Consider the following 25,771-nt stretch of genomic DNA (forward strand, 5'->3'; position numbering starts at 1 on the left):
TCCTCGACTAGTCACACGATATTTGCACAGGAGTGGGTTTTTTTTATTAAAATCTAAAAGATGGCATTACACGAAGTAAATGGACAGCAAACACGTTACACTTTGAAATTGCGCAAGCCTGAGGAATTGTAACAAACTATGGTACATTAAATTATCCATAGGCAATGCTTTAAAAGCCTTTTGAGGTTCTAGTTTAGGTTGAGTTTAGTTACAGGAGGTCTGGTGCTATAACGATTGCTCTCGCTCTGATGTTCATGGCAATGCCTCATGAATGTTGCAATCACAATTACATATGCATGCAAGACCTACATGCATGTTCACATTTGTGCATGGGAAGATGGGGGTTGCTCAATTTAAAAAAAAAAAATTTTTTTTCTGTAGCAATCAACTTTTTTTTCTATCGCAAGGAATGAACATCCCTTGTGATAGCCTGAGCCGTGACAGGTCCTTTTTTGGGAGAGCTGGGGTCTGTTAGGCCCCAGACCTCTCCTCTGGTCTCCAAAGCATCTGATCAAACCGATTTAGTCCAGACAGGGTCAGAAGTCCTGCAGCCTCATAGAACAGTTGGTAGAATGAAAACTACAAGCTACTAAAACTACAAACTACTTAACTAGACACCGAGTTGCAAGACTGTGAACTCCTGTACTGTGCTCTAACATGGAATGCACAAGAAGCCAAAAGTCTGGTTTGTGTGTATGGTGGCCTTATCCATTTTTCATAAACTGTAAAATTCTTGTCTTGGTGACTTTGCTCATGAGGTAAGAATGAATCTAACTAGCATGCATAAATGGCAAAAACTGGACACTGGTTCCAACCCTTCCCATCTCTACCCAAAACATTAAATGTTCAACATATACTTAAAGGATCTTCAGTTCTCAAGAGCATACTCTTCCTTTCAGGTCAACTATAGGGTTTGACTTTCTAAAGGCAAATCCACTCTGCACTACAAGTGCACTGAAAGTGCAGTGATGTAGAGCTGAGGGGAAGCTCTGCTGATTTTATCATCCAATTGTGCAAGCTAAAATGCTGTTTATTTTCCTTGCATGTCCCCTTTTAGATCTACAGCAACTGCACTTCCAAGTGGATTTGCCTTTAGTATATAACCCCCATAGACTTTCAAGGAGTTCACAAGCTTTAGAACAAAGTACAATATACAGGATATGCTGACGCACTTGCTAAAGCATTCCAAGTGGATGTTTTTTTTTCCTTGCTATAGTCAGTCTTTTGTTGTAATAGTCCCCTCCTGTGTGGTTTAGATGTGCAGCATTCTTTGCAACTAGCCTAGAAATGAGCTCTATAGAACTTTGCAGTTCTGCTTTTTCAACAGGTTGCCTGCAACTTTACTTCAGCCATGGCTGTAAGTAGCATGTTTCAATTGCAGTAAACTATTGGTTGGAAGGCGGTAATGGAGAAGTAGTTGCATTATTAAGCAAACCTGACTGGACCAAGTACCTAGGCAGACAATGTTGAATTGTACACACCTTTTTGGTGTCTGAAAATGTTCATCTTGAAATCCTCAGACTGATTTTAAAGACAAAGTGCTGTGCCTTGTCATCCAGAGCCTCTGTGGCCTGTAGTGAATTGGCATTTGAATGACCTGACAAAGTGGGGATTTTTCAGAATTTGGGGTGAAGTCTGAGCCCTGGGTGCAGACTAGGCCTAGGATGGAGATGTATTCAAGTCCTGGGCATTGATCTGAAGACTTATGTTCATGCACAATAAGGCCAGTTTTAGGTTGAGAAATGGGTTACAAAGCAATCAGATGGTTCATAATTAGTTAAGTTGGTCTTAAGTGCACAGTTTAGTATCCAGACTCCAACTCCTCCATGGCAATTCAATACCAATATTAAGGTTTCAGGCACTCGAGTGCTGCTTTGTGATAAGTGCCTGTGTAGGCACATGCCCAATACCGCCATATGCTTATGGTTTTCTTCTACCTGAGCCAGTTTACAAGATGGCTATGGGAGTGCTGGAGAGTTTGAAACCTTATCCTTTAGTGTAAAAAAATATATATATCCTACCACTTGCCATAGTTTCTTTTCTGAATTGTGCAGGATCGTGTGTACTGGGTGGATGGTGAAAATGAAGCAATCTATGGTGCAAACAAGTTTACTGGACACGAGCTTGAAACCTTGGTCAACAATTTAAATGATGCTCAAGACATTATAGTCTATCATGAACTCATACAGCCTACAGGTAAAGCCTTGCATTTGAATGACTTTTTTTTTTTTTTTTTTTTTATCACATGTGTATTAAGACAGATGAACCAAAAATCCAGAAAAAACACATGATACAAATGTTATAAATTGAGTTGCCAGATTTGCACACATATCAAATCCACTCTTTACAGATCTTCACTAAATCCTTTAAGGTTTCTTGGCTGTCACTTGGCAACTCAAAGTTTCATAAATTTTCTATAGTATTAAGGTCTGCAGACTACCTAGGCCACTCCAAGACCTTGATGTGCTTCTTGAGCCACTCCATTGTTGCCTTGGCAGTATCTTTTTTTGTCATTGTCATGCCGAAAGAACCATCCATGACCGGTCTTGTGTGTTTTGGCTGAGGGAAGTAGAATCCCCCAAGAATTTACAATACATGAGGCCTGTACATTGGCCCCTCAATGTGGCAAGGTCGGTCTGTACCTTTCGCAGAGAAATGGCCCCAAAGTATAAGGTTTCCACCTACATGCTTGACTGTAGGGATGGTGTTCTTTGGTTAAGTTTTTTAGCTTTTTTTTTTTCTTCCTCCAAATGCAGCCAGTCTCCCTCAAGAAGGCACATGTACAGTCATGCCAATGAACATATTTATTCAGAGAAGGATTGGGAGAAAGTGCTGTGGTTAGAGACCAAAATTGAGCTTTTTGGCATTGACTTGACTCACCATGTTTGGAGGAAGAAAAATGGGGACTATGACCCTAAGAACACCATCCCTACAGTTAAGCACGGAGGTGGAAACATTATGCTTTTGGGGCTGTTTCTGTTAAAGGTACAGGCTAACTTTGCAGCATTGAGGGGTCAATGGATGGGGCCATGTATTGTAAAATCTTGAATGAGAACCTTCTTCCCTCAGCCAGAACACCTAAAAGATGGGTCTTCCAGCATGACAATGACCCTAAACATACTGCCAAGGCAACAAAGGAGTGGCTCAAGAAGCACAATGTCATGGCATGGCCTAGTCAGTCTCCAGATCTTGATCTTATAGAAAATTTATGGAGGGAACTGAAACTTCTAAATCCTTAAGGTTTTCTTGGCAGCTCAAAGATTTTGTAAAGGAGTGAACCAAAATCCCTCCTGATGTGTGCCAGCCTGGTCACCAACTACAAGAAAGGTCTTGCCTCAGTACCTGGTGGAAAAACCTTGGTTAAGCACAAAGTCCTGTTTTGCTTGGGGATCAAATAGTTATTTTACTCACTGAAATGTAACTTCATTTATAGCTTTTGGGTTTTATTTTGTTCTGGATTTTTGGTTGATATTCTGTCTTGAACATTTATACAGCTATAATTATAAACCCTTCATTACTTTGTAAGTGGGCAAACATACAAACTGCAGGGATCAAATTTTCCCACTGTATATATTGGTATTTTCAGCCCCTGGATGTCCTCTGGCTAATGTATGCTTCTTCTGGCTCAGTGTTGCTGTGCATGACAAGTGTAGTTATCAGTTTGGGACCAGAACTGTATGTGCAACACTTTTGTGTTCTGACCCCCCCCCCCCCCCCCCCCCCTCTCCATTTGTCTTTTAATCAAATGTAATAACCTAAAACACTTTGACCAACAGGAAAAAATTGGTGTAATGAGAGACTAGAAAACGGAGGCTGTGAGTATCTGTGTTTACCTGCTCCACAGATAAATGATCGTTCACCCAAATATACTTGCACATGTCCTGATGGCTCAGAGCTTTATGATGGCCGGAACTGTAGAAAAGGTCAGTTGTCACATGTGAAAGGTGTGCATTTGGCTTTGGGTTCTTTTTCTAGGGGGAAAAATTTTTTTTTTTAGCTTTTAGTAAACCAGTTGAACACTTGCTAGAGAACTATCCAAAAGAGCTACCATATGGCTCATGTTGAGGATGAGCATGGAAGGGATGCACTAGCTGAACACCATTCCATTAGTTTTGCTTAGTGAGCATGGGTTACAACCTTTCAAGCTTTTATTGTGGTCTGTTACCATTGGCATTGTGTCCTTTTGGTTCCTGTTCTAGTGACTCGAAAGTAAGCATCTTGCCATGGAGACAGATGGCGCAAACATTTTGGTTCTCTACCTTGTCTTCACCTAACCTGGCTATTGGGACTACATAGACGTCTCTGGTATACTGAGTTGAAAAAGCTTTTAAATGGCTTAGAAGTCAACCATTTACAGGCAATATGGTCACCTAGTGTAAAATAACTTATTGTAAACCTACTAAGCAGATGGAAGTGGTCCTCTTTAGTGAAAACTATATGCCAAATTGAATTAGATCCAGAGACTGCAGTAAAAGGTGTGGGGTTTCCCCCTCTGTAAACAAGCCAAGAAAGCCTACCTTGCATCTCCTCCTTTGTGACAGGGATCATTAGGCTGGAATGGTAGGTAGGCCCAGCATAATTTTTTACAGTGAAGTTTGTTTTTTATAGAATATCTGTCCCTATCAAAGGAAATACTAGCAGTTTTCAGTGGTAACCTCTGCTCACGTGAATTTGTCCCCCCATGCTTAGTTGGTGTAGTCCAGGTTTAATATCCTAGTATTAAGGGGCCATTTTTGCTCTATATAGCCTGTGTAGATCTCTACATTTTGAAAAGTGGGGAAACTGGCATTTCAGTGTTGTCTAGTAAACCTAGTAGAAAGCCCTTTTCAGCTGTAATGTTGGCACATTTACTAGTCTGTACCTGTATCTTTTTGGAGGTTAGAGACCAACAATTTTTGGGTTCGTTTGGAGACCTTTAGTGAAGGGTTTGAGTCCTTTAAAGCTGCCCCACCATACCGGTCTACTTGTACTTAATGTGTTTTGTCTTTTTTGTGAAACAATGGGGGTTATTTACAAAAGGCAAATCCACAACTGCAAAGTGCACTTGGAAGTGCAGTCGCTGTAAATCTGAGGGGTAGATCTGAAATGAGGGGAAGCTCTGCTGATTTTATCATCCAATCATGTGCAAGCTAAAATGCTGTTCTCTTCCTTGCATGTCCCCCTCGGATCTACAGTGACTGCACTTCCAAGTGCACTTGTAGTGCAAAGTGGATTTGCCTTTCGTAAATAACCACCAGTGTCACAACTAGCTGTAATACTCTTTAGTGTTTGTCATGTTTGTGCAAAGTTGATTTCATTGCCCTGTTATTGTCCTGTCACATTTTTGTGTGTTTGTTTTTCGTGTGTTTTTTTTTTTTTTTTTTTTTTTTAATTTAGCAGTTCAGTTTACTGCATGAACACTGCCACCCTTTATTTTTTCCTCCACTTGCACACGATCTGCAGACAAGTACTTAAATCCACATTATGTTTGTTTCAAGGTAGTAAAGCTGAGGAACCCACTGCTGTCATTACAGGATTACATCCTGAAAAAGCACTTCCAGGGGGTAAGTGCTTGAATGTAGAGTTTATTTGAAAAGCTTATGTACAACATTTTTACTGACTTTTTCCAGTAACTCTGCTCAATGCTTTAGGCAAGGCAGTATTTCAGAGTCCCTTTCTGGGTTCATCTCGGCACAGATCAGTCTGTGGTATACATGTTACATGGATTTGGCTCACTAGGTTTCAAACACCAACCTAGATTCAGTACACCCCCCCCCCCCCCCCCCCCCCCCCCCCAAAATATAGTAGTTACATGTTAAGCAGCTTCTCACAACCTTATTTACAATATGCAAGAGGATTCATATAGCAGAATGTTACATTTTAATTGTACATGTAGGACTAGCAATCAATTTTGAGGCCTTAGCTTTTCCTGCTTGCCCCAGTCGTGTATTCAGACTAGCCTGTGTAGTGGTGTTTGGTTTTTGTGGTTTTTTTTTTTTTTTTTTTTTTTTTTTTTTTTCCCATCTGTGTCCATTGAGATTTCCTGTTTTTCAAGGAAATTTGGGGATTTTCTTTTTACTTTTGATGGTGAACAGGACCTATAAAAAGGGTGCATCTCCCTAATGGGGCCACAGACAGTAATGAAAACTGACAGGTGTTCAAATCCCTCTCCACTTTATCCAAAACTAAAATTTAGCTACATTTTAAACTTGAAGTTTTTAAAACAGCCTTTCAACTAGGGTGCCTTGAGGTTTCTTTCAGGGGTGCCTCGACAAAATGACTAAAAATTGTATAATTGCCCTTTAGTTACACAAAGACACAAGCTTTCATTGTGCACCATTACAACATTCTTTCTGCCAAGATCCAACAACCAATGACTTCATTGGTTGATTATTTCTGGCGCCTGCACAGCATCCTTGTTTGCTCTTCATCAACACTAGGGTCACATTGACTGAGGGTGGAAAAACATTGGAATACTACTCGGTACCAGGGTGCAAAAGTGTATTTACTTTGGAAGAATACCTCCCTGGGTATCCTAAATGTGTGGATGTTGCTGCTTTATGTAAAACGATTAAGGTTTTTTACATTTTAAAATGTGTATAATTTTAAAGGCTACCTTGACTGAATGGTTGAGACACTGCTATAGAACTAGGTCACGGACTTCAGAGTATGTTGTATTACAATATGCAGGAAGGTGTAAAAATCATGTTTTTGAAGTGGTGTTTTGTTTGTTGTTTTTTTTCCAATTTCTTTTTTAGAAGTTAATGGTAATACTTCAGTACATGAAGCAAATCTTGCCACCAAAGGCTCATCTGCAGCGTGGGCTATTCTTCCTCTCTGTAAGTACCGTTTTTCCATAAGAAACTTTGTAAAAGTTATGACAATGTTCATTGACCCTTTATCCTTGCTATTGACTGGCATATGTCTGATACTTTAGAAGTTCAGAAGTGATGCAATTATGTGGCTTGACGGCTGTTCTACAATATTTTAATGCGCTAAGTTATGTTTCAGTATTACTAGTGATGGTTGCCACAGGAGCTTACCTAATGTGGCGGAACTGGCAAAGGAAAAACATGAAAAGCATGAATTTTGATAATCCTGTCTACTTGAAAACCACAGAAGAGGACCTCACAATAGATATTGGAAGACACAGTGCCAGTGTGGGACACACATACCCAGCGGTATGTATTTCAGAAGCCTTTTTCTTAAAGTATACAGAAAGGAAAATATCAGGGAGCTTGTTTTTAGTCATTTACTCAGGGAGGCTCACAAGAGGGTTGATTCATTACAAATGCAAAACAAATTACCCAGGACTCAACACACATTTAACACACATCTTAATCCTACAGAACAGGACACAGGCTTTTTATATTCAGAGACCCTGGGTTTTAAGGCTGGTGCTTTCAGGTGACTAGACACTGGCAAAGCTTTTGAGGACACTCCCTATGGCATCCTTCTATAATCCCGCCTACTTCGTGAGTCTGTTTTTTGTTAGTGTCCTGAGGTGATCGATCTCTTCTCCATGGAGACATTGCTCTTGGCTTGCCAAGTTTTTTTAGCCAATTCTTCTCAATCCACTCTTCTGTCTTTATCTAACAATAGAAGCAGTGCAACCTCATTCATTTTCGCTAAACCTTAGATGTATTCAGACCCCACGTTGTGGGGATAGCCTGTAATAGTGCTGTGGACATGACACTGCATCTCAGCACTGCAGAGTATTATACAGGTCCAGGGTCATGGTCCATCCCTGTGAAACCCAGATCCCTTTTTAAGGGTATGGCTGGTAAAGTGACCAGCATTATGGTCATGGAAACGGGGTCTTGCCCATATGTTCACTGTAATCCCACAAGTATGTGAAATGTCCCCTATTACTTTACACTGGGAGTCAGCAACTCGTCAAACATGGGCAGTTGACGGGTAGATTGCGATCTGCAGACTCCTGGACTGCTCCTCCCCATTGCAAAGTGGTGCAGGGAAGGGAACCTCCCTCTCCCAAATCTATGTCCTAAGAGGTGTCACCGCCTGTTTCCTTCTGTGCATATGAGGGATGTTTCTGCTCTCCTGTGATCCCCTGTACACACAGCACTGCACAACTGACTGACCTTAGCCTCTCCCCTATTAAGTGTCACCATCCACTGCCCTACTGAGCTCTCCTTCAGTACTTCCAAGCTCAAAACTGCATACACAAATGTATTCATGAATGAGGGATAACACAAGGAGTCCCCATCTGGGGACAGCTCATGAATTAAACATCAAGCAAAAGGGCCATGACATGAGAGAACTGTAAGCAAGCATGAGCAATAGTAAATGAGCCACAAGAGTAGCCGTGCATATACCTAAACATTTATGGTCACGGTGATTAGTGGCAAATTGGTTAATGTCTGCACAAGGAAATAGCAACTTAAAGCGGAAGTAAACCCATCAAATTTAAGTTTCAAAAGTTACGTTACTGGCATGCTGGGAATGCTTACTGTCACATTGGTTGTCCTCTCAACCAAACTGTCAAATCATCCAATGGCTGGTGTCATAACAGATCACATGTGCAGCATCATGGCAGTTGAAGATTAAACGGAGGCCAAGGTGGCGGCTTCCTTGGCTGAAAACGATAGGAGGATTTACTTCGACTTTTAATTAAGGGATCCATCCCTAAAGGTTGCAGGAGTCCAGCCTGAACACTTGTAAAACAAGAGGACACTGTTCTGAAGCCACATCAATTGCATTGGCTATAGATTCTCTTGTTTTACAAGTGTTCAGGCTGGACTCCTGCAACCTTTTAGGGATCAAGGTTTCTCTGAACTAAGTTGCTATTACCTTGCACAGACATTTAACTAATGTGCCACTAATCAGTGACAGTTTCTTTTTTATTACCATAAGGCATGCCATGAATAAGCTCTTGAGCTGCAGATGAGATCAGTTATATCACCAGCCATTTAAAGGCTCAACGTAAAAGAATGTGGTACTCCCATGCTACCAATTCATAATTCAAATACATTTAAAACAAACTAAAAGGTGTTCACCCACATAGGTTGTACCGCTACATATCCCTCTGCATAATTCAAAGATTCATCTAAATTTATATTGTGTATTTCTTCAAAACAGTTGGTGAAAAAATATATAAATGAACACTGTATAATGTAGTCTCTCGTGTCCATTATTCACCCATCGCCTATTTTGCTCAGGGGAATTTTCTGTGCTACTCAATCACCTCTGTGCTCAAACCTCTCCCAATGCCTGGATCCTCTTATGGCCTCTAGATGGTGACTTAACACGTAGGGCATGAGTGGAGGCACGCGAAGAACCGGAAGGGACGCAAGTGGACGTGTCTGTCCAGAACTCATGTTTACACATTGTGCTGAAATCACACTTACAATAAAACCACTTGTTTACAAGCATACAAACACGATTTCCAGATGCATGTCCGCTTGCGTCACTTCCAGTTCCTCTGCACATGAGCGGAAGCACAAGGAACTGGAAGTGACTTGAGCAGACGTGTCTATGCTTGTAAACCAAGTGGTTTTCTTGTAAGTGTGTTTCCCCCCCCCCCCCCCCCCCCCCCAATAAATGTAAAGTTTTATACAGAATTGCGCTGAGCGGTTTTCACATGTCTCCATGCCTTGGGTGAGACCTACCCCAGAACTTGGAGAAGCTTCTTAAAGGAAAATGCACCCACCAATAGCTACCAAAGGGAAGTCTAACAGGACCCCTAGTGGAGAGAGACCATAGGAGGATCCAGGGATTAAGATCATTCATGCCAGTACGCAAGTAGAAAGGAGCAAGCTAAGAAATCTGTATAGCTGCACTCCAAGATAATGTCTGTTTGTTTATTGAATGGAAAACCGTTCATACAGCAGAGTCACAGATAAAATAGCTGATGCGTTTCACATCTCTTTACCGGTGCTTAGTCATAGCTGTGACTAAGCACTAGTAAAGAGGTGTGAAATGCGGCAGATATAATATTTGTGACTCCATTTTGCTGTATGAACAGTTTTCCATTCAAAAAAGACATTAACTTGGAGTCTGACTATCCGGATTTCTTTGCTTGTATCTTGCATACAGAGCCAGCACCCATCTAGTGCAGGGAAGGTGACATTTCTTAAGTCGTCTTCCAGGACGGCACCCTGAGAGATGACTGGTCCTCCTGACAGGAAACACAATCAAGGTAGAGGTTAAACCCCGCCCCCCTCGGTGCTCCCCTCCCTGTGCTGCTCAGTTTTTGATTGTTTCCCCACAGCGAAAGGTGTTTGTTTTTTTTTGTTTTTTTTTTTTTTTCTGCCAATAGACCTAAGGCCATGGGCTGGAAGTCTCCCCCTGGGTGCTAGACCGCAGGCTTGAGAAGCCTCTGGGTCTGGTAGGGCTTGCCCTTCCTGGGGTGTTCCTTTCCCTATTTCTCAGGGGGGCGGTGAAGAGCCCCTCGTGAGAACTGGAGGATCCTGGGCACTGGGAGTCTCCAGAACTCCAGGGACCATGTTTCCTGCTTCCCCCTCTCTTTACCGGAGTCAAAAGGTTGAGCTTGCCATCCAATCTGCCTCCTAGCCGGGGGTAAACCCCCCCCCCCCTCCTGTGGGTATGTTGAGCGGTCTCATGTGCAGGGATCTGCTGGCTCTCGGCTCCAGTCGCTGGCGGCGTGTGCTTGTCCGTCAGCGCCATTTTGTGGTGGTTCGACGCTTGGAGGAAGTGATGTCACGGCGCACCTGTCGCTAGAGCGGTTCCGGCCCTGCAGGCCTCGGCAAGATGGCAGCGTTAAGAATGGCGTGAGGAGGGAGCCCACTGCTCAGGGACTACCGGTACCAGCTTTTAAAAGGATCTAGATTCCTGTCAGTGGGGGCAGCATTGTTGGGCAAGGAGCAGGCGTCCACTACTCGCTTGCTTTAAAATGGAGCAAGAAGAGTCTACTTCAGCAGCCGTTTTGGAGGCCACTGGGGGTGAGTCTACCAGGCTGGAGGGTGTAAGGGAGGGGGTGGTTCCTCTAACCTTACCCTCACAGGGGGTCTTTGGTCAATTTTTTCTGGCGAAAACAGGCTTCTTTTCTTGCAGACAGAGACCCAGAGTGTTGCCAGTAGACCTAGGTCCAAAAATCCTTCCTGATCCAGGAGGTGTGGGTACTGCAATGACAAATTGGCAGCAGAGCACACAAAGCCGTTTTGTTACAAGTGCATACACAAGTTGTCTAGGAAGGAGACTTCAGAAGTTATCAGAGATTTCCTCTCAGTTCAATCTGAAATGCTGTCCACCCTTAAAGCTTTTCAGGCTAGCCTTAATACTAGGCAGGATAGCAGAGAGGGCTCATCCTCCCAGGAAAGTGCTTCTACAATTAGGAACTGTACCACAGAGACCGCCATCTTCTCAGGGTTCTGCGGAGGAGGTGGAAGACCCCGGTCGTAGTCTCGAGGAAGGGGAAGACGAGGAAGAGGGATACTCCAGACCAGGCAGGCATATTTTCTCTACAGATGATATGGAGGGCCTCCTAGGGGCAATTTATGCTTCAGAGGATATCCAGGAGCCAGAGGCACAGATTTCTGCACAGGATAAAATGTATTGGGGGTGGGGCGTGGCTTAGCGATGGCTGAGTGAAGACGTGCATGGCTGGAGCTCCCTGCCCGAACCTGCTCGCACGGACCGAAAAGCATCTTTCAATTCATGTGAACAAGGCATGAACAACGCCAAATGATACAGGACACGATCATCTACACAAGGATCTAACCACTGGACTATACAACCAGGGATACCGCACTTTTTTAATGGTAAAACAGTCCTATCCCCGGGCGCCATAGTGGCCGCACCACGTGTAACCTCCATGGCTACTACCTCTGTGGGATCGCAGAGTCTTCCTCCCGCTTACACACAAGCGCCTATGTCCCTCATGGGATCACCGGCAATATTTTGCTCAAATATGGAGGGCACCTCATCGACACAGCCCCCCATAGAGGAAGATCTCCGCAGCATGCTCAGAGCCCTTCCTACAATAGCGGACATAGAGGCCCTCATCCTGAGAATAGAGGAGGCACATAGTAAAGACATTCAGGAGGTAAAAGCAGATCTGCACAATGTGGAAAATCGTGTCACCTCAGGAGAAAGCAGACTTACTGCCTTGGAAGATAAAGTGCAAGCTCTGGAACAATCACAACATGCCCACTCATTGGGACCCAGGAGATGCAACTACATTTAGAGGAAATGGAGGATCGCAGCCGCCGAAATAACTTGCGGATCCCGGAGGCCACTGGTCCTGAAGACTTGGCCGAAACGGCGACAGCGATCTTCCGCATGCTTATGGCAGACCCACCTCCTAACCTGGAAATCGATAGGATACATCGTACTCTGGGGCCCAAATCTACAGATCCCGCTAGACCCCGAGATGTATTGTGCAGGCTACGCAAATACGCTCAGAAGGAAACCCTCCTGCGGAATGCCTGGGATCAGGGAGAAATCGAATTTGACGGTGCCCACATTCAAATTCTTCCGGACCTCTCCAGAGCCACGCTACAGCGTCGCGCCATGTTGAAACCAGTGCTGGAGGTGGCGAGAAGGAGAGGATGCACATACCGGTGGGGTTACCCGTTGGCGGTCACCTTCCGGACAGAGCAGGCATCTTTCACGCTGCGCACTCCAGCAGACCTCCCTGCTCTTTTTGCCTTTATGGAGGCAGAACCAATCCCGGTGCCGAACTGGCTACAGAGGATCCCTCGACCTACAGGACGCCTTGGCCCAGCTACAGGTAGATCTAATCCACCTGCACGCACCCAACGATCCAGGGGCCGCTCCCGCATCAGGCCCGGAAACAATACCCGTGAGTCTTAACAACAAAGTGGGGATCTAAGCTGTCGCACTCTTTAGTTTCTTCATGGTTTAAAGTTTTTTTGCTCCTTTTACTTTTATTGGCGAACACTTGCATTGCATTAGACAGCCCTAATTGTTTTTTCTGGCTCATACCGTCCACGCTGAGCCGTTTGAAATGTGCCCCCCCCCCCCTCCCTTTCCCTGCAGCGTGTGTATTTTTAGGCCCTTGCTCTGCCAGCAACGCACCGGGTCTTGACACCACTCTGCCATGTTTTGGATCTAGCGCTACTAATGTGTGGTGGAGTGCATATCAGACGGCAGTGATCGGCGGGGAACTTGTGACTGTTCTCCCCCTCCCACGCCTGCTCGAAACCATATTCGCCGGAGTTCTGAAGGAGGTTCTGCTCCCCCTTGTGCTTCAACCCACGAACAGTAACTCCCAGAGACTTTCAACGGTAATGAGTGAGTGTTGGAGATCGAACCACCGACCGGATTACAGATCACCACAAACTGCTCATCTGAGGTTAAAGCTGGGACCGTGAGTGCCGTTTCCCTGACTCTATATCTGGGGTGAACGCGGGACCTTATCGGAGAGCTGTGCGGATCACTGGATGATTATATGTGATGGGTGGGAGGAGGAGGGAGGATGATGGAGTATGATGCAGGGATTGACGGCAATCGGGCAGATAACTGGGGCCGGGGCGGTTTCTTTACTTTACTGTATTTTATATAGAGCATGTGGCCATTGGGAACTGAGGGGTAGTAGCGGGGAGCATGCGGAAGCGATAAACGGGCGTTGCGCCCCCTCAATAAGCGGTCTCCCTTAGTGTTGCTCCTGGGACCTTAGGCACTATCTCAGGGTTAAGAAACCTTCAGCCATACCTGTGGTCACAATGCCACCTGGTTTATACAAGTTTACTATGTTTGTTCACATATTCATATGCAACTTTAGGTTTGTGGGAGTTGGGGGACAGCAGGGACCTCCACGCTTGGCTCCTGCTGGACTCGCCTCCAAATAGGTAAACGCTTCAACCTGGGTACCCCTGGTGGGCGTTGAAGCATTAACTTGCTAAAACTTTTAGTCTTAACTTTGTGGACAGGTGTCGACTGAGGACGTTACCCTCAGGACACACCAGATCACTTAAAATCTCTATCTTTTTAACTATCCTCTCTCTATTAACTACAATTTCTCTTATTCCTCAATTCCTTCCTCCCTCCTCTCCACCCTTAATCCACCCGCGAGCATGGCGGTACTAAATGTGATCACTCTTAATGTGAAAGGACTCAATGTCCCTGAGAAGAGACGTATGCTATTAAATGATATGAAGCGAATGAAAGCAGACATTGTGCTGCTACAGGAGACACTTTAAGGACAACAAACAAACTACCGATACTTAAAAACAGACACTACCCAACAGTATACCATTCTACCCACTCAGCAGTCAAATCTAGGGGGGTCTCTGTTCAGATTTCAGCAAAAGTTCCGTGGACCTTGACAGACATAAAGACAGACACGATGGGGAGGTTCCTGTTCTTAAAGGGCCTCATAGGTAGCGCTAAGGTGACCATCGCTGATTTCTATGCCCCAAACGTCCAACAAGACTGTGCAGAGACAATTAGAAGTGCTCCAAAAATTTACTGAAGGCCAACTCATCATTGGAGGTGACTTTAACATCCCCCTTCTTCCCGCAGAAGACACCTCTATAGGGTCCTCATCAGTCACCAGAGGTACACATAAGAAGGTACACGCTGCACTCCATGCATCACAACTGGCAGATGTCTGGCGTCTTTTTCACCCGGGTGAAAGATTACACCTTTCTCTCGCCCCCATCAAGCGTACTCACGCATTGACCTTTTCCTAATCCCTCAAAACCAATTGCATGCGGTCAAAGGTTCGGCAATTGGGTCCATCACATGGTCAGACCACGCTCAGGTCTCAATGCAAATGCAATACGCTCTAGCTGACTACTTTAGGGGACAAAGAAACCCGTGGAGACTTAATGAAAGCCTCTTACAAAATCCAGACGTAGTTGCGGACGTGACTAAAGAAATCACACAGTATTTCCAAACTAACACTTGAGCTGATGTAGACGGGGGTTTGATTTGGGAAGCACATAAGACGGTGATCTGTGGGGTGCTTATAAAGCATGGTGCACGGTTGAAAAAAAACAAAACTGCACAATTAACACTCCTAGCCAAGCTACGCAGTTTGGAAAGACCACAAACAGACACCGGCCAGAGCGCGGGGAAGTGAACTAAACATAGTACGCACACAGATTACAGACCTCCTACAATATAAAGCGAAGGCGGCACTCCAAATCTCCCGAAAGAGAATTTACGAACCGGGCAATAAATGCAGTAGATTACTCGCACAATCGCTAAAAGTGCAGAAAGCGGTGACATATATCCCACACATATACAGCCCTACCGGACAGAAGACTATACCCCAGCAGATTACACAAGAATTTATGTCTTATTACAAGACATTATACAATCCACACCCTCCACTGAACGCATAGCGGACTATATAACAAATTCTCATATGCCTACTCTACTGAACCCATAACATTATCAGAAATACAACTGACGATAAAAAATGCTAAAAAAGGAAAATCTCCAGGACCGGACGGACTGACCATTCAATACTACAGGACCCATCTCCTGTCATTAGGACAACACTTGCTCAAACTTTTCAATGACTTAGGCAAAGGTAATACACTACATCAAGACACATTACAGGCCCAAATAGCAGTGATCCCCAAAGAAGGTAAAGATCCGACGCAGTGTGGGAGTTGCTGCCCAATATCCCTCTTGAACACAGAACTAAAACTGTTTACTAAAATTTTGGCCACCAGAATACTACAGATACCTAGTTTAATACATCTTGACCAAGTAGGCTTTGTCCCATCTAGGGAAGCCCGAGACAACACTACCAAAGTCTTGAACTTACTCCATAAAGCCATCACTACTAACACACCGACGGTCTTCCTTCGTACAGACGCCAAGAAGGCATTCGACCGGGTAAACTGGTCGTTCATGTTTGCCACTCTAAGACATATAGGCCTGGGAAGTACTATGCTGAATTGGATCTCTGCAATCTATACCACACCGTCAGCAAAGGTCAGGGTTAATGGAGTAACTTCAAACACCTTCGCAATCACGAACGGTACGCGTCAGGGATGCCCACTTTCACCCCTACTCTTTGCACTCTCACTGGAACCCTTCTTGTGCCACGTAAGACTAAATTCAGACATAACTGGGGTATCCATCAACCAAACCCTACATAAAGTCTCCACTTATGCAGATGATCTGATGTTTTCATTATCAAACCCGATAATCTCACTTCCAAATCTATTAAAAGAATTTACTGTATATGGCGCCCTCTCTCACCTAAAAAATCAATTTTGCAAGATCAGAAGCGATGGGGGTGGGGATCTCACCTACACAACTTACACATCTCCAATCCAGCTTCAAGCTGAAGTGGACAAATAGAGCCCTAAAATATTTGGGTACATATATTCCTCCATCATTATCCCAATTATATGAACTAAACTTCCCCCCCATTGTTAGCAAAAATCAAAACGCTCCTGACCAACTGGCAAACTGGTCTCCATTCCTGGCTAGGCCGATTCAACATTTTGAAGATGTCCATACTACCAAAAATCCTATATTTAATGCAGGCCATTCCCATACGCATCCCCTCTATCTCTTTTTTTAATCAGCCTTTACAGACTTTGGGCAAAAAAAAGACCCAGACTCTAACTACTAGTACTCCCCAAAAAAAAAAAACGGGGGTCTTGCACTACCAAACATCCGTGCATGTTATCACGCGGTACATTTAGGAAGGCTCATAGACTGGCGTCGCCATCAAGAGACCAAGTTGTGGACTCGTATTGAACAATCCCACACCAGTATCCCACTATGGGGCACCCCATGGTGTTATCAGGGCATACCTACAATGCTTAGACGCCACCCGCTGATAGGTAACACGGCAAGAATATGCTCACAACTAATTTCCCAGATGACTCTCACATCCCAAAATTCACCTCTATATCCAGTAATAGGCAACCCTTTATTCAAACAGGGATTAGAAGATGGAATCTTCCGGAAACTTTGGGGAGGAGGGACTACACTTAGCATCCCACTATAGCAATGGGGAACATTGGAGAACACAGAGAATTCTCTAATCCAAATGGCTTATTCCGTTTGGACTTTATGCTAACACTTCAGTTGCGATACTGCCTCAACTCTATCCCACCCCCACCTGCGGAAATCAGACTCCTGCGACCCTGGAGACGCTCCTTACAGAGACGGGAGCTTTACCACACACGTTGTCATTGGCTTACAGTCTCATAAATACTCCCCCCCCCCCCCCCCCCCCCCCCCCCCTACAGACTTTGTTCCCCCGGGACTATTGAAATGGGAGTTGGAATTAGATTGTAGGTTTAACACCATAAAGAGACAACGTATTCTTGGATTCACGCATAAATCATCTATTTGCGCCAAGATCCAAGAAACAAATTATAAAATACCATCTTTTCTTGTCACTCTGTACTAAACATGTTATAAATGTGATACTGTGTATCTTGTTGGTCCATTTGGGCCGGGTTCTACATATAAACAATTTAAAAAAAAAAAAAATGTATCGGTTTGTCTAAGGCTCAGTCCAGGGTGTTGCCTATCCACCAGTCTCTCAAAAACATTATTTTAAGAGAATGGAAGGAGCCAGCAAAGAAACTTCTAAAGTTTAAGACCTGGAAGCGCAGGTGCCCTTTCGAGGAGGAGAAGTTTTTTAAATTACCCAAATTGGACGCATCTTTGGCTCAAGTGTCTAAACAATCAGACCTGTCTTTTGAGGATGCAGGTAACATTCGGGACCAAATGGACCGTAGGTCCGAGACCCTTTTGCGCAGAGCCTGGGAGGTCAATGTGGCGACATTAAGCCCAACTTTAGCCTGTATAGCCAGAAATATGGATATGTGGCTTAAGTTGACAGATCATGTGGCAGGTGCTTCCAAGTCCAGAGATCTTTTGGACTCCCTGGAAGTAATTGGTAAGGCGGTAGCCTTTCTTGTGGACGCTGCAGTCGAGTCCGTACGTACTTCGGCAAAGACAGCAGCGCTTCTTCAGCCAGAAGAACCATATGGGTTAAGACTTGGGATGGAGACCACACGTCCAAGACGAGATTATGTAGCCTACCTTTTGAGGGGTCCCTCCTGTTTGGTGCAGGGTTGGACCAGACCCTCTCCAGATCCACGGAAAAAGGAAAGAAATTTCCTGTGAAACCTAAGAAGGGTAGAACATTTTTTCGAGGGGCCCCCCAGGTCAACAACCAGTTTAAGGACCGTAAGGAGGGCAAGAAATGGGGTGTTGGGAAAGGCAAACAAAAAGGAGGTCTCCTTTTCTCCGGCCCAAAAGCCGCAGACAAGGACTCCAAGTGACGCCAGCACCAAAGTAGGGGGGAGGCTTGCACAATTTGTCACACAGTGGGAACAGGTAGCCTGGAGTCCTCTTGTCCTTCAATGGATAAGAGAGGGCTACAGACTAGCGTTTGCTTCCAGGCCTCCCCAGTCGTTTCTAATTTTCCTACCCAAAGAAAGGACAAAGGCTATAGGTCTCATAGAGTGTGGGGCAGTTGGCAGACCAGAGGGTCATTCTCCCAGTACCGATGGATCAACGAGGATGGGGTTTTTATTCCCACATCTTCGTGGTTCCAAAACCATCCCGAAAATTCCGGTTAATTTTGAATCTGAAGAGATTAAACACTTTCCTGCGATACAAGAAGTTTTTCACATGGAATCGGTGTACACGGTCAGAAAGCATTTGTTGAGGGAGGTTTTCATGGCCACCATAGACCTGAAGGATGCATATCTGCATATTCCCATTCTGCCGAAACACCAGACATTCCTTCGTTTTGCTATTCGCACAGATCAGGGTACCCAGCACTGGCAATTTCAGGCCCTACCCTTCGGGCTGGGGGCCAGCCCAAGAGTCTTTACAAAGATCCTTGCAGAGGTCGTCTTGTACCTGCACATTCAGGGGATCTCTCTGATCCCTTATCTAGACGACCTGTTGGTCTACAACCTTTCCAGGGATTCCCTTCTCCTGGATCTGGACAAGGTGATATCCACCTTGGAGTCCCTGGGATGGTTGATCAGTCGCGAGAAGTCCTCCCTGACTCCTTCTCAGACCAAGCTCTACCTGGGCCTGTGGGTGGACTCGGTGGGGCAAAAGCTGATCCTCCCACAGGAGAGAATAGAAGCACTGGTCTCTTCAGTGTCTTCAATCCTGCGTCAGGGGGTAGTGCCCCAAAGATTGATCATGAGGATTCTAGGGCTCATGACTTCATGTATTCCGGCAGTACCTTGGGCCCAGCTCCGCTCCAGACCCCTGCAGAGCTTCCTGCTATCCGTGGGATGGAAAGAAGGAATCAGTGGACATTCCGGTTTCCGTCCCTCAAGAGCTAAGGAAGTCTCTGTTTTGGTGGCTCAACCCTCAAGGGTTGGGGGCAGGTCATCTTTTTTGTCCCAGTTACAGCCTGTCAGGTTAACAACCGATGCGAGCTTGTGGGGATGGGGGGCCCATCTAGAGGAGCTCCAGGCTCAGGGTGTGTGGGACAGACTACAGAGAACTGCTTTGTCCAATTTCAGGGAATTACTAGCAGTCAGGGAGGCTCTAAAAGCGTTTGAGCAGAGTCAGGGGGAGAGAGGTTCAGATCCCCTCCGACAATTCTACGACAGTGGCTTTCCTGAATCGTCAGGGGGGTACACGGTCGCTCTCACTGATGAGATTGGTGCAGGAGATTCTGGAATGGGCAGAACAAAGAATACCCTCGATCTCTGTGGTGCACATAAGGGGGGTTTTCAACATTAAAAGCAGATTTCCTCAGTCAACAGACAGTCCAACAGGGGGAATGGGAATTGAATCCCGAAGTGTTCTCCCTGGTCTGTCAGCAGCTCGGCACGCCAGAGATAGACCTCTTTGCCTGCAGGGCAAACAGTCAGAAGATTTTTTTTTTTTTTTTTCCCTCTCCAGAGAACAAGGGTCTGAGGGAGTGGACGCATTAGCTCAGGAATGGGGTTTCAGTCTAGCCTATGCCTTTCCTCCCTTATCCCTGATTCCAAGAATCCTTCAAAGACTGAGTTGGGCCAGGGGCAACCTGATCTTGATTGCCCCCTGGTGGCCCAAGAGGACCTGGTTTCCCATGTTGTGGAACTGGGCGGTATCTCCTCCGTTTCAGCTTCCAGAAGTCAGGATCTTCTGCTTCAAGGCCCTCTTTGCCATCCGAATCCCGGTTTCTTCAGGCTAACTGCCTGGCTTTTGAGAGGGAGAGCCTGCGCAACAAGGGGTGCTCAGAGTGATTGACACCGTTGTTGAGTAGAAAGCCTGTAACCAGACTTATTTATGCTAGGGTCTGGGGGGTCTTCTCCCGTTGGTGTGAAGCAAGAGGGGCCCCTCAGAAAGATGTTCCAGTAATCTGGGACTTCCTGCAGGAGGGAGTAGATCGAGGTTTGGCAACCAAGACCCTTAGGGTTCAGGTGGCAGCTTTGTCTAGCTTTCTGGATATTAAATTGGCTCTAGATCCTTTGGTAAAGAGATTTTTGATGGCTAGAGAGACTTTCCCCGGTGCAAAGGAAGGAATTTCCACCGTGGGATTTATCTTTAGTCTTGGAAGCCCTGACCAGGGCACCTTTTTGAGCCGTTGGCTCAATCTTCAGTTAGATTGCTTTCTTTTAAGACTGCATTCCTTCTGGCTGTTACCACAGCCAGAAGGGTGGGCGATTTGCATGCTCTTTCTATGAAGGAGCCTTTTTTTCGCCTATTGGAGGACAGTCATTCTCAGGCAGGACCCTTTGTACCTTCCTAAGGTGGCTTCGCGCTTCCATGGGTTGCAGGAGATTATCTTGCCATCCTTCTGTCTCAATCCACAGAACGAGAAGGAGAGGGCTTTTCATACTTTAGATGTCAGGAGATGTCTGTTGCTTTACCTAGAGAGAGTAAGAGTTCAGAAAGTCACAGCATCTGTTGGTCAGTTTTTGTGGCACTCGAAGAGGAGAGCAGGCCTCTAGGACGACTATTGCTAGATGGATCAGACAGGCTATTTCCATAGCTTACAAGCAAACAGATCAGACAGTCCCAGCTAATCTTAAAGCTCACTCTACACGGTCTCTGGCAACCTCTTGGGCAGAAAGGGCCGGAGCATCGGTAGATCAAATTTGTAAAGCAGCAACTTGGTCAAGTCAGAATACGTTCCTGAAACATTACAGAGTGGAACTTCTGTCACCCCAGGACCTGGCCTTCAGCAGAAAGGTCCTGCAGGCTGTTGTCCCACCCTAAGGTAGGCCTGAGCTACTTGCTCTTCTCTCAGGGTGCCGTCCTGGAAGACGACTTGAGAAAATGACCAGTTACACTTACCGGTAACGGTGTTTCTGAGAAGTCTTCCAGGACGGCAGGCCTACTTCCCACCCAGTTTGTATTATATAGTTATACATTGGAGGTGTTTTTGTTTCACTTTCGTGCACTGGTGTGGGTCAATACTTTTTCACAACTGAGGAGCACAGGGAGGGGCGGGGTTTTTAACCTCCTATCTTGATTGTGTTTCTTGTCAGGAGGACCAGTCATCTCTCAGGGTGCTGTCCTGTAAGACTTCCCAGAAATACTGTTACCGGTAAGTGTAACTGGTCATTTTCTGGACTGCTACCTGGAGCAGTATATTACTTGCAAGTAGAAAGGTGAGAGTTTTGAGCAGAGGTGGAATGGCACAGATTACCTGACAAACTTTCCCCAAGCACAATAAGTTAAAGGTGAATAAAGGACACACAAGACTACATTATACATTCTTTTATATTTTTCACTCAGTTTTGAAGAAATGTATATAGATAGAAATGTAAAGATCTTGATTCCTTGTATGTCACAATCGCTGTTAATGTTTATGCATGAATGTGCAACACTACATTCATACAAACTGTATGATTAAGTAATGGACCACAGTCAACACATGCAAGTGCACTGCTGTTGCTTCTATTTTAATAGCACATTGGTGCAGCTCAACATAGGCTAAAATGCCAGGGGGTTTAGTTCTGCTTTTAAGAGACATGTTTCAGCCTTCTCCGTTTTCCAAAAACCTCCTGACTTTGCTTTTCCTTGTGATAACCTTTTTAATTAAGGTTTCTCAGATCATACCATCTTATAGTGCCCTGTGCTGTCTTAGGTCTAAAGGGTGGTGTCTGCAGGGCAGTGAGAAGTTGAGATCCTATCTGGGTATTCCCCTTAGCTCTCCGGCAAGGTCCCCTAAAGGACAGCCCCTCCAGCATTAACTCTGTAGGAGTTTCATGGGCATTTTGACATTAAGCCTCTGAAACCAGCTTTGTAAGGCCAACACCTTGTCCTCTGTTCATACAGTTTTTTTCAAAAGTCTACCAGGTGGATGTCTGTCTACAGATGCAGCTTTTTGCAGCAGGTCTTGGTTTGTTTGGGCCTGTTCTGTTTACCTTTTGTCTACCCATCTTAATCATAAGGAGATGCCCCATCAGCATCCACAAACGCTTTGCAAGTTCCCAGTCCTGAAGGTAATAGTCTATAACACGGTCTTTGGATATCAACAGTGTTCCCTGGACACTCTCGTTAAGACACATTGCAACCTTCAAGGCCATCTAGTATAAAAGACTGCAAAGATATGAAAGCTAGTGGGTCAGTGTAAGTTGGCCAACTAGCTCTTTCAGAAAGTGAGAAATGGTAGCCCTTCATATAATGTTTACTTAGTCAGAACTGACTTGGTGGGATATTTCATCAGTGAGATGAAACCTGTAGCTGAACTGACTGAGAGGTGGGGGAGAAGCCTATAGTACAATGGGGACCATGCTACCATCAGTGTAATGTCTAGTCATGTTGGATATAGAAAGAAGGGTATTGAACGTCAAGGTCATCTTTCATGTATATTGGTTTGTCACTGGAAAAACCAAAGCCAAGGCTGTGCACGTGAGGTCTGATTCAGGTAGTTAAGCAATACACTTCTGTGGATTATATCTTGACACTTAAGACTGAGTAATTGTAAATTGGGTGGTTGTGTTTTTGAGACTTTTCTCCATAGATTTTTTGCATTTTAGCCAATGAAATGAACAAACGACAATTGTAAAAATTCAGATAGGAGGGTTGAGAATGGTAGGGGGAGTGGGAAGGCATACATTTAGAGGGAGAGCTTTGTATTACATTGTAGGGAATAGCTGGGACTGTATTGAAATGTGGCCATATTCTTGAAATCTAACGTCTGTGCCACTTCTAGTTAATTGGGTCACTGTATACAGGATTTTGAAAAGACCCCCTGGAGAGCCTAGTAAAACTAGGCCATAACATTCTTTTAAGAATTGGTTAGTTATACAATTATAGTAAATACTGAAAATTGCTCTTGACAATGTTGACTTTGCATTTTTACATACCATCTAGCATTTTGAAATCAGAGTTCCGGTTCAAAATGGATTGCGGAAATCTTGCATACATGCATCCTGTCATTAAGAATTTGTGTGCATTGACTGACTGGGCTTGCACCATGATTTAATATACGCTGATGTGAATTGCCTTGGATGTCATACACAGGAAATGTTTGTCTTAAGTGCAGTGACCAAACTAAGCCTTGGGTTCATGTTGGTGTAAAAAGCATATGTGCATGGAATTTTTGGTTCTAGCAAAAAAAAATGTCCCAGGTATGATGGATGAAAGGATCCAAAATGTCCTCCACAGTGGAGTCTTGGGATGAAGAATATCCCATATCTCATTCCATCCAATACAAAAAATGAGGATTATTTCTGAAATATTCGATGCACAGGCATACGAGCTACAACCAGCGAGACTCTGCAGGTAAAGGAGTCCACAGATCTCAATCTAGGGCATGAGAAACACATCGGGGTCATGGGACAGCAATATGGCACAGCAGGGGGCACGTTCAGAACATCAATATGGTACAGCAAACAGTTGGGGCACTAATCCTGGCACAACAGTGGTAGTACAGGATCAAAAGGACTTGTGGGTACAGCACAGCAGGAATAGTCCAGGATCACAAGGACAATCCAGGCACTGCAAGGGACCAGCAATATGGTACAGCATAAGGGGTAAGCCACTGGATATAAAGGAATTTGCATGGCTTTGTCCCGGTAATTGGGAATATTCCCTATTTTTGGTATGTGGTGCAATAAGGGCATATCCTGTTTAAAAAGAATAGGGGTGCTTGTGTTGGACAAGACTATACTCTCTGCCTACTTGTGGGCTTTTTTTTTTTTTTTCTTTTCCATACACCTTCAGCAAGCTGCCTGATCCTTGCAGATATCTGAATAGTGGGCTAAAGTATTAGTGAAATGGGAAGGTTAGTGGTGGTTCTAATAAAAGCATAACCGCTTGTATGACCTTAACTATCTCTCTAGGTTTTGGTTCTGCTGCTGCCTGCCACCATGCCTGTTCTACAAATTCTAAAACGATCTGTGACAATTTTGTATGACCTCCTCCTTTTTTTTTTTTTTTTTTTTTTTTTTTAACTTTTTGTTTTTCAGATATCTGTTGTAAATACAGAAGATGATCTGTCGTGAGTAAAGCTGCACATGGTTGGCATTCACCATTCTCCTTCAGTCTACACTGCTTCAACTGGATTCTTCTGTTCTGGATGGTAGCCAGACCAGAAGCTGAACAAATCCTAACCCCCCGTATGTGAGGACTTTTGTACATGTCAAGCCTCTTATGAATGGACATTGAAATGGAAGCCTATTGTATATATTTCGTAATAATCTTGTTCAGCTCTTGATGTGGTTACCATGTATTTATAGTCCTCCCCCCAAACTTTTTTTTTTTTTTGCCAGTATTAGCAATTATCACACTCCCACTGACCCAAGTACTGTAAAAAGCACTTTCCATGAAAGCCATACCCAGCAAAGAAACATTGTGCTATATATATATAGTGAATTCACATGTACATACTTGTATAGGCAGTTGTACATATCTTTAAGAGAACACAATCGCTATTCTTAAGCACTTTGAAATGTTTTTGTTGATTTGTAAATATGTTTCTGTAAACCTTTTTTGGATTTTGTTATTTTGAAATGGTTGGGGCGATGGCAATAGACTAAACAAAACGGGTTATTTAATATTCAAATTGCCAAATAATTTCTTAACCTTTAAATTTTGTATGTGTGAATGCAGCTGTAAATCTGTCTTGACTGACCTTTTTTCTAGAGGTATGCAGAGGGTGAATGCCCTGTCAATAAACAACTGGAGATTCTTTTCAAAATTAAAAATGGATTTACATAAAATTGACTGAGGTCTTAATTTTGTAAAAATGTAGCATATTTGCAATGTTACCCATAAGCACATATTAAAAACTGACCTGTAGAAATTGCATCTGCCTTCCTTGGACACCGCATTAGACTGCTGGTCTGTCCTTATACAAAATCCTAGCAGCCAGGTTTTCTTGGAATAAGCATAACAGATTGATCAGGAAGTCATATAAATGCACTCTAGTTCTTGAGACACATTGCAACCTTCAAAAGGCCATTTAGTATAAAAGACTGCAAATTTGCAGATGCCAAACATTGGTGCGTAGTCAAGACTTGGCAAAACCTTTATAGCAGTGGTCATCAACCCTGTCCTCAGGGCCCACTAACAGGCCAGGTTTGCAAGATAACTGAAATGCATCACAGGTGCTATCATTTGCTGCTCAGTGATTGCAGTATTCTAGTCTGCATCTCTACAAGGTAATACATAAAACCTGGCCTGTTAGTGGGCCCTGAGGACAGGGTTGATGACCACTGCTTTATAGTACATTTTATATACGATATTAAGCCACACTTCTCACCATATGTTGTAAATAGACAAAGCCCCAATACAAGACTGGAAAACCAAGATCTGTATTGTGCCACCCAAAAGAGGTAAACTATAAAATTGACTCCACTTTGAAAACCACTTGCTGTATTCTTTGACTTGAAAAGGTCAGAGCACTTATGAACTGTCCTATAGCTTTCAGAAATGCAAGGCACCT

At 44.3% G+C, this 25,771-nt stretch overlaps 1 protein-coding gene across 1 annotated transcript in view; it reads left to right on the forward strand.

Moving 5' to 3' along the window:
• VLDLR (very low density lipoprotein receptor) overlaps nt 1–25,046 on the forward strand; it is a 102,572-nt gene extending 77,526 nt beyond the window's left edge. Inside the window, exons 14-19 of the mRNA XM_073634913.1 lie at nt 2,055–2,196; nt 3,777–3,923; nt 5,478–5,543; nt 6,738–6,818; nt 6,991–7,160; nt 24,294–25,046. Of these exons, the coding sequence (XP_073491014.1) occupies nt 2,055–2,196; nt 3,777–3,923; nt 5,478–5,543; nt 6,738–6,818; nt 6,991–7,160; nt 24,294–24,329 (642 nt within the window). The 3' untranslated portion in view covers nt 24,330–25,046. The remainder of the gene's footprint in view (nt 1–2,054; nt 2,197–3,776; nt 3,924–5,477; nt 5,544–6,737; nt 6,819–6,990; nt 7,161–24,293) is intronic.
• Nucleotides 25,047–25,771: the final 725 nt, after the last annotated feature.

Source organism: Aquarana catesbeiana, linkage group LG01, assembly GCF_042186555.1.
Source record: "Aquarana catesbeiana isolate 2022-GZ linkage group LG01, ASM4218655v1, whole genome shotgun sequence".
NCBI lineage: Eukaryota > Metazoa > Chordata > Amphibia > Anura > Ranidae > Aquarana > Aquarana catesbeiana.